General features: G+C 43.6%; 2 protein-coding genes across 2 annotated transcripts; both read left to right on the top strand.

Moving 5' to 3' along the window:
- Positions 1 to 969: 969 nt before the first annotated feature.
- On the top strand, positions 970 to 3,257 carry LOC138954300 (dopamine receptor 1-like). The gene has a single exon (XM_070326178.1). The coding sequence runs from the start codon at positions 1,416 to 1,418 to the stop codon at positions 2,394 to 2,396; it is 981 nt and encodes a 326-aa protein (XP_070182279.1). The 5' UTR covers positions 970 to 1,415; the 3' UTR covers positions 2,397 to 3,257.
- A 2,468-nt stretch (positions 3,258 to 5,725) lies between these two features.
- On the top strand, positions 5,726 to 9,321 carry LOC138954302 (uncharacterized). The gene is made up of 3 exons (XM_070326179.1): positions 5,726 to 6,005; positions 6,583 to 6,766; positions 7,341 to 9,321. The coding sequence occupies exons 1-3, from the start codon at positions 5,908 to 5,910 to the stop codon at positions 8,628 to 8,630; spliced, it is 1,572 nt and encodes a 523-aa protein (XP_070182280.1). The 5' UTR covers positions 5,726 to 5,907; the 3' UTR covers positions 8,631 to 9,321.
- Positions 9,322 to 9,468: the final 147 nt, after the last annotated feature.

Below are 9,468 nucleotides of genomic sequence, written 5' to 3'. Positions count from 1 at the left end.
TTTGCTCTTCTTGTTTTAATTGTGTAAAATAAATAAAAATAAATTTTTTTTTTTTTTTAATCCACGTGCACAAGACAAAAACTTTCATACTGGGGGAGCGTACTCGGGTCCAGCGCCAGCGTTTTTTATCCCTTCGCCCGCAATCCCATTTTTGCGTACGAGATGTTTACTGGAAGTAAACAATTTGGGGAGTCAAAATTTCGTGGAGGGAGTAATTTGTTCGTACCTTGGAGAGTTCTTTTCTCGTACGAAAGGTGTACTCGGAGTAAGAAATTCGTACGAAATACTTACTCCAGAGTACATTTTTCGTGGAGTAAAAATGTCGTGTTTCACCGGTTCAAATTTTGACTTACCGGCCGGTAGCAAAAAAAGTTAAGGTGCACCCCTGCATCATAATTTAATTTTTCACAATGTATTAAAAGTTTGTGAAAACCAAATACCCAAAATCTTAAACTATTTGAATATTTTAAATGCGGTAGATATTCTATCATTGATTTTTCTCTTACTACCTAGCCCCTTTGCCTGCGTTTTATCTGTGTTCAAACACAAACCAGAAACTTTTCCAAAACGTTCTATTGTTTCAATTGAACTTTCAAAGGAGGTTCTGTCTCCCTTATTCATCAATTGCATGAGCATCATAAGCACATTGTGAAAACTGTGTTTAACACCATTAACAACACCTCCTTGAATATTTAGATTTTTTTTATCACAATGGACAAAACTTGAACACATAACATAAATAAATAAGGTGAAAGTGGATTTCCTTGTCCACAGCCGTGTCCAATAGCAAACCAAGGTGTTGTTTAACTGTTGACAATAACGGTCGATTTAATACCAGCATAAGAAGTGATGACCCATCGGCATATATCTTGGCCCAAACCATATGACTCTAATACCAAACAGCCAATCAAGAGAATCAAAAGCTTTTTTTAAAATCCAGACAGAGGAGGAGTCCTTACACATTTTTTTTTACATTGCATTATGTCGGTGGCATATTGTTGGGGTCACCCTGTATTCCTTTAATGTTCGGTTTTGCTTGTTCGTTGTTTCAGATCTGCTGTCTGGTTCCTGTCCTTCAGGTCATCTGTCTTACACCTGGTGCGAAAACAGACCGTGGGAGTGACGCGTTACCCTAGCAACAGACAGTGCGAGTGACGCGTTACCCTTAGCAACAGACAGTGGGCGTGACGGGGTACCCTTAGCAACAGACAGTGCGATTGACGCGTTACCCTTAGCAACAGACAGTGGGAGAGACGCGTTACCCTCAGCAACAGACAGTGGGAGTGATGCGTTACCCTTAGCAACAGACAGTGGGAGTGACGCGTTACCCTTAGCAACAGACAGTGGGAGTGACGTTTTACCCTCATCAACAGACAGTGGGAGTGACGCGTTACCCTTAGCAACAAACAGTGGATATGACGAACCTCACGAACTTAACGAGCACGACGGACTTGATGCCGCCAGGGCAGACAGAGGAAAAGAGTACAGTGGAGAAAGTGTTGATCATCATCATACTGTCATTCATCATCGTCACGGCTGCCGCCGGGAACATTCTCGTCTGCATCGCCGTTGTCATCGAACGGTCTCTGCAGAGGGGCACGTACTTCCTCATCGCGTCGCTGGCGGTCGCTGACCTGCTGTGTGCGGTGCTGAGCATGCCTTTCGCAGTCTACATCGCTTTGTATGGACAGTGGGTGTTCGGCGCTGTCTACTGTCGAATCTGGATCGCCTGTGACGTCGTGTTATGTTTTGCGTCCATCTTGCACCTGTGCCCTATCGCGCTGGACCGATACTTGTGTATCCGCTATTCAACGCTTTACGCCAGGACGGTGACCACTCCAAGAACGGTCGCCCTCATCGCAGGAATCTGGGCCTGGTCTCTCCTCGATGCTTTTGTCCTGGTCTATTTTGGATGGCAAAGGCCGGACAACGAGGGGTCGGGCTCTCAGCGGTGTGACGCCATCTTCGACCCTGGTTACATCATTGGTATCACAATCATCTCCTTCTACGTCCCCTGTATTGCCTTGCTCGTCATTTACACAAAGCTGTTCGTCTACGTGTTCTTGCACCAAAGGAAGATGCGACAAAACGGAACCACGACCATTACGCGTTACAAACAGACCGATCTTAAAATTGCAATAAATCTCACAATTATAGCAGGGTCCTTCATGGTCTGCTGGGTACCCTTTTTCAGCGCTAATTTTGCCGAAGCTGTGAACGAGACTGATATATCGCCACTGATTTTCGTGGTCTTTACCTGGCTGGGATATGCCAACAGCTGCATCAACCCTGTTGTCTATGGGTTTTACACAAAGCCATTTCGTCGCGCCTTTCGCCGAATGTTTGGCCTAAGATTCTATGATGAGAGCGGACGAAGACGCGTCAGTCCCCAGTAAACATTTTGGGTGCGCCGCGCATGCGCCGCGCATGCACCATACACCTGCGCCGTGCATGCGCCTCATCTTTGGTGCATGCGCCTCAGTTAATACTATGATCGTCCACTAGTCGACGCGGCGCATGCGTATATGGTGCGCCTGACCATCGCGTGACCATGCCTGGAGCAGGTGACATGCATGCTAGAAGTCGATGCGGCGCATCCCAAGTAATTCGAAGTAAAACAAAATTCGAGTTACGATGCATGTACGCAATCTAACTGGACACACTGTTGAAAGACATATTGTAATATCATACATGGCATGGCATCAAGCAATAATCAAGGACACAAATGGAAAACGTGTAAAGAACATGGCAAGTAATTAACACCGTTACCTACTATACAATTGATGATATATATATATATACCACGCACTTGCTATTCGCCTAAATGCTTGCGGTGTGCTGTGACACATGTAAGAAACCAAAAGAAAAAAGGACTTTACTTTGGCGAAAAGAGCATATGCTGCTTATTTTTGTACATAACTGCTATAACTGTATTTTTTCCGAACACTTACATGTAAAAAACATAGAGATATATCTTACCATTTCACTAAGACAGCCAAAATAACGGTCACATTATTGACGATGAATAACGCATAATAAGGGGAGATCATGATGACGTACATGTCTATGGTTGCACAGTTGCCGCCCTTGGTTCGAAAACCCGGGGAACAGGATCAGGAATATTTAGTCGCTGGAACCTATAAGGTTATACGGCGACTTCTCAGATGATAATGTTTCGAACTTATCTTTTAAAAATTAAGTAAACAAATCTATGGAATATTTTGGAGTTCCATTGTGATTGGTTAAATAGAGCTTAAACAATGACCACGAGTTGATTACTGGAAAATAAACCACGAGTGGGTATTTGCAGCCGCTTGGTAATTCACGAGTGTGCGGAGCACACAAGTGAATTACCAAGCGGCTGCAAATACCCACGAGTGGTTTATTTTCCAGTAATCAACGAGTTGTCATTGTTTAAGCTATTTATACAACGACCAACACGGGTCGAACATGCAGTCATGCAGACGACATTTTGTAGGCAATTTCATTTCAGCCTAATCACTCAGAGTGTCAAATGCGCGTCATTCAAATAGTCCCTATTCTTTTACTTTATTCTTAGTCTCCGACTCGTCGGCATTATACTTGTCTCGTCTAAATATCGGACCCCATTGCTACGATTAAAACACAGTAGCGTTTATATAGCTATTCTGACATTACATTCTGTGTTAAAATCATGTTTTTGTCAGCAACAAGGACCAGAATGGTCCATGTCGTTGATTGCAGACGACGGTTCCCTTTCCGCATGAAGCCACGGAAATAACCGAACATTGAAAAACCCACGGACATGTATTACGGAGAAAACTCGGGATAACCGGATGTTTAGCATTACGTCAATATGCTAGGAATCCTATGACGTCATGACGTATCATACTTGCCTACGTAGATTGTATACATGTTCGAAAGTCTGACTGTTGTGAATTCGCGTGGTGAAGACTGCGGTAAATCTGTAGACGATAAGAGAACAAGGATTGTCTCAGAAGAAACGACTAAATGTTTCAGACCGGTAACTTCATTTCAACATTGCACTATATAATGGACGTTCTATGTGACAGGAGAGTTTGCTGATTTTGTGTTAAACCGATGATTGGAGAGATCGTCTGCTAGAATCAGAGATAGGTCGCTTCAGATTGCAGCTTCTGGAAATTTGCAAGGTTTGTTGCCTGTTAAAGAACTGGATTTTACACGTAATGTATGTCATGTACAGTAAGCAACAACAAAAACACACACAAAGCAAATGGCATTGTCTGTCGACTAGGCATACACGTCAGCCATTGTTGTTACAGTTTTGAGTCAACATTGTACGTATTCTTCCGCAACAGGGTCCAATCGTCTGGGTTTCAAATGTTCTAAAAATAAATTCTAGTGTTGATTATTTTTTAGCCCTCTTTATTCTTACTTCGAATAATCCACGTGTGACTTTGGGTTTAATCAAAGTAGTTCGTTCTAATTTCTCACTTGTCTAAAAATAATCAACTAGATTTAATCCACCCCTCGGTTGCATTGCAGGAGTTGTATAAACAGATCTATCTATCTTCTTATTATTTTATCTACTGTGTTTACATTTGAAAACATCTTTTCCGACGCCCCCCACTAAATTCATTAAAAAAAAAAAAACAAGACCTATAGGCTCTCGAAAATTTAATTTTCATAAGCACATTCCCCCCCTCTTCGTTCACAAAAAATCCGCAGGCGCTAGCTCTTACGGTTAGGACGCCGCTCTCGTGAAACGTTTTGGGGAATTCAAGCTGCTTGCCGTCAGAGGCCAGATATTGTTTTGCCAATTGTTTTTTTAGTGTACCCCTTCAATAGCATGATACTGTCTTAAAAGGATTTTGAAATCGCTTGAGCCGTTTAGCCGCCGAATTAAATTAAAGAAATAGCTATTTGGACTTTTTCACATTTTAAAGCTGTTTTTTTTCTACCGTCTGCACGACCAACCCACAATCCGATGTACCTTTCGGCTCTACGTAAAAACAAAATTAACAAACAAACAAACAAACCAACAACAACAAAAACCAAGCAAAACAAATACACCCGCATTTTGGAACTGCGCGGCGTCGGTATGGCGCATTGACTGTGGCGATGGTGTAACCTAGAATTTAAATGCACCGGCGCGTAGTCTCCGCGGCGTATGTCCGCGCAGGTGGGATCGCCCAAGCGACGGTGAATGCATGCGCGGCGCACCATAAATGTTTACTGGGTCGCTTCATTACGGACAGGAGATTTTTAACTGCCACTCTAAATAGATCAAAGGTAACACCAGAGACTCGGAGTCGCGCAGTATCCCCAACAACAGAGAGTAGGAAAGGCACGTTACCCTTAGCAACAGACATTGGGAGTGGCCCGTTACCCTTAGCAACAGACAGTGGTAGTGGCACGTTACCCTTAGCAACATACAGCGGGAATGGCACGTTACCATAAGCAACAGACAGTGCGAGTGACGCGTGCGTTACCCTTAGCAACTGACAGTGAGCGTGACGCGGTACCCTTAGCAACAGACAGTGCGATTGACGCGTTACCCTGAGCAACAGACAGTAGGAGTGGCACGTTACCCCTAGCAACAGACACTAGGAGTGGCACGTTACCCTTAGCAACAGCCAGTAGGAGTGGCACGTTACCCTGAGCAACCGGCAAGAGGAGTGGCTCGTTACCTTTAACGCTGGTCTTAATGAAGCGAACCTTTGATCCATGGAAGTAAAAGTTCGGAGTAATCTGCGAGCTGGATATTAGTCAGTCGGCTAATGAGCGACATTGCCGATAGGCCGAGTCTTAGCAGCCGCTAGGCGGCGCTGTCGTTGTAAGTGGCTTACTCTTCAATCTCCGCAGCAATCCACCATTGTTTGTTCGCGTGGTGACCCAAGCTTTTCAACGTTTTGTTGGGCTTTTGTCGACATTCAGTGAGCTAAAATGAAGAAATTTGGTGACATGACGCTGGCTGACCTTCGAACAGAATGCAAGAAAAGGGGTGCAAAGCAAGATGGCCGGAAAAACGATCTTGTTGAACGGTGAGTTGAAGCAATGCTCTCGCACACGTGTGTGTGTCGTACTTGAACTTGAACTTGAACTTGAAGTTTACTATGAGGTAGGCTGTGTAGCCTTTACATAGGTCCTATTACTAGACTGTAGCATGCGTGGCGGGCTGTTCTACAGTCTAAACGAGGCAGGTAGGGTTGTACATAGAAGTACTGTGGCGTACGGTGCAGAGAAGTTTTTTTTTAATCTTTTCTGCAACGTTTGGCTCTTTTTCAGTTGTGGGAAACATTAATGATAATAAAAGAGGAACGTCTACCAAATATTTTTTTATTTTTTTAATTTTTTTTAATTGACTCCTGTAGCTTTGGCATGATGATGACCTAGCTAGTATGTAGGCCTACTGTGTAGTAGTACTAGAACTCTCTCAACACATACTTTCTACAGGTAGTGTTAATAAATTATATATGAAGTCCTGATATTTTTTGGGGGAGGGGGGGTGGGGGAGTGGCATCAATCAACTTATCAAGCCTGTTCAGTGTTGAATTTGGTTACTCTGTGCTGAAAAGAAGAATCATCAATCACAAGGCTACCATTTGTGTTTTGTTTCAGACTTGAAGCCTATGTGAAGAATGCCAACTTTGGACGAAAAGATGATCAACAAGAAAAGGCCTTCTCTCTGGATGTTCCAGAACCTAGCACATACCGGGACATCAACCTGGACACACCGTTGCCAGCAGTAACCAGGAAGCTTGTTGACGGATATCTACTGTCGGTAGATGCTGATCTGAAGCAGGTTAGTAACATTTTTTTTTTCTTTCATTTTTTATACATCTGTGTGGCACCGATCTTGTCCGAGAGGGGGCCGACGGGGTAGGAAGTCAACTTTTCTTTCATTTCAATAGTGATGTAAAATATTTAAAATAAACACATATACAGTAAATTCAAGTTCCAACAGTCTGCCAACATCAGCTCATAAAATGATTTACCAGATTTTTCACGTACGTATGCCGACAAAAGTTACCAACCAGGGATGGAATTCATGTTGGTATGTTAACCTACCATATCAGTTGGTAAAATCAACTAACCGACCGACATGAATTCCAGCCCAGGGGTATGTTTGTTGCAGGTTTATATTTTTTAACATTCGGGTTATCCGCTAACCTTGGGTTATCTGAGCACTGGTGCTGTATCTGTGACGCAGGGTTATTTTAACCCCAGTTTATCTCGAGGGTTAAAAAGATGTACCTGTGACAAAGATATCACCCCAGATCAGATATAATAATATTTAGATTGCCCAAGCTATTTCTAGTTGTTTTAAGAAATATTTAGATTGATTTTAATTCTTGTTCTCTCAATTTGTGTTGCAGGTCAGCAAATCACTGTATGAGGAGACCTACCTGCAGTATTGCCGTTGGGCTGCTGGAAATGACAGCTACTTCGTGGCAGCACGGTGTCACGCCCAAATGAAAAATGGGGTGACATACCTGGTGAACATACAGCTCGATACCATCGGAGCTGTCCTGGCAGCAGAGTGCGAGTGTGCTGCGGGTATGGGGCCTGATGCCCATTGCAAGCATGTCCTTGCCGTCTTGTACGGGTTGTCAGTCTACAGGAAAGAAGGCGCGCTAAAGACAGAGAGAACATGCACCCAGAAGCTGCAGCAGTTCCACGCAACGAAAAGGTTACATGGAGGTTCACCAGTCAAGGCTGCCAACCTAACCTTGCCGTTTGGTGGTAACATCGTGAAGGACCCAAGGCCGGAGCAGTACAGGGACAGGGCGGGCTATAACACTTTTTTTTTGAACACCTGGAAGGCGTGTCCTGGGGTGTCCAGCAGGCCTGTGTCTCACCTGTTTGAAGCAGTGAACATGTACGGTTTTGTGCATGACCACAACTATGGAGAGACGGACTATGAGACGGAGTGCCTCAGGAGTTTGGGAGTCCATGGGCTAACAGCGAAAGGGCGAGACGAGCTTGAGAAAAGCACGCGGGGTCAAGCAAGCAACATGAAGTGGACTGCTGAGCGCACAAAGAGGCTGCACTCGTCCAATTTTGGAAGGATCTGCAAAATGACGGAACGGACGGACGTCCGAAGCTATGCCGAAAACCTTACCCAGCCCTCCAAGTTGACGGCCAAGCCGATCCAGCACGGCAAGCGGTACGAACCTGAAGCTGTGAGCAGGTTTTCACTTTGTCACAAGAAAGAGGTGACTGACTGTGGCATTTTTGTCTGTGCAAATCATCCCTTCCTTGCTGCATCACCAGATGGAATCGTCACAGAAGATGATGGTGAAATGTCAGTTTTGGAAGTGAAATGTCCATATGCGGCAAGAAATGAACTGATTTCACCCAAAACGGTACCATATTTGATTCAGACGGATAGCTCTCTCTCCCTGGCCCTCAAGGAAAACCATGACTATTTCTACCAAGTGCAAGGACAGTTGCTATGCACTGAGGCAAAGAAGGCATACTTCGTTGTATACACCTTCAAAGCGTTGGTCGTCATCACCGTTCCTCGAAACGAAGCATTCATTGAGGGCATGGTCAGCAAACTTTCTTCATTTTTCGACAATCACTTCCGTGACGTTTTGCTGGAAACCCACCTGTACAGAACCTACAAAGGGGAGGAGGAGATGGAATCTGACATGGAGAATTAACTTTTGTGCTGTTCTACTTATGCATAGTGCTGGACTGTGTTTCTTAAATTGAAATTGAAGGAAATGACTGATCTTGCACCAGGATTGGTAGCTGTGACTCTAGTCCTAACCAGGTACAGGATAGCCCAATGCATGAGAATGTAAAGCGCTTTGTTTATGTTCATTGCTACTGCTAGCAATATTACAGTCTTACCTACATAACTACCGGACGGTCGCTGGCTGCGCGCCTCAAAATGAGCCTGTTTATGTTACGATAGTGGGCATGATTGAATGTTTGTACTGCTGGTTATAAAATATGTGGGCATGACGGCATGTGTGAATGCATCAATTTACCTCCCTTTGTAGTGGATTTTTTTTAATTTTTTTTTTTAAAGTGGATCCAAGTGTTAGCCAGTGTTTTTGTGTTGTGTTTTTACTGTTTGATTGAAATTTATTTTCCTGTACACGATGGATAAAAGGAGGTTGTGTTGAGGTGTCGAGTTGATCAGATGTGCGCCAAAGAATATTTTTTGTCCATGCCAAGTACATGTATGCGAAGAACGTAAAGTGTATGATCATGCTTGATAACTGATTTCAAGTAAAGGTTAGATAATGTGCTTCAAAGAATATTGTTTTGTTTTGCAAGGTACATGTATGTGAATGTAAGCTTGAAAATTTATAAATTTGAAGTAAAGGTCAGGTGTGCAATCAAGTAACAGGTCTTGGTGCGAAGTGTGTGAATGTTGTTTGAGGATGTCTTATTCCTGTAGATAAAACTGAACGTCAGCAGCCGCTTTTTGACCTGGATTGAAAATGATGTAAGCTAGAAGATTGGTGTATCTTTAGAAAGAAATAATTA

This window comes from Littorina saxatilis, unplaced genomic scaffold (assembly GCF_037325665.1).
Source record: "Littorina saxatilis isolate snail1 unplaced genomic scaffold, US_GU_Lsax_2.0 scaffold_495, whole genome shotgun sequence".
NCBI classification, from domain to species: domain Eukaryota; kingdom Metazoa; phylum Mollusca; class Gastropoda; order Littorinimorpha; family Littorinidae; genus Littorina; species Littorina saxatilis.
Note: the sequence above shows the minus strand (reverse complement) of the source record. Positions and strands in the feature narration are given on the sequence as shown.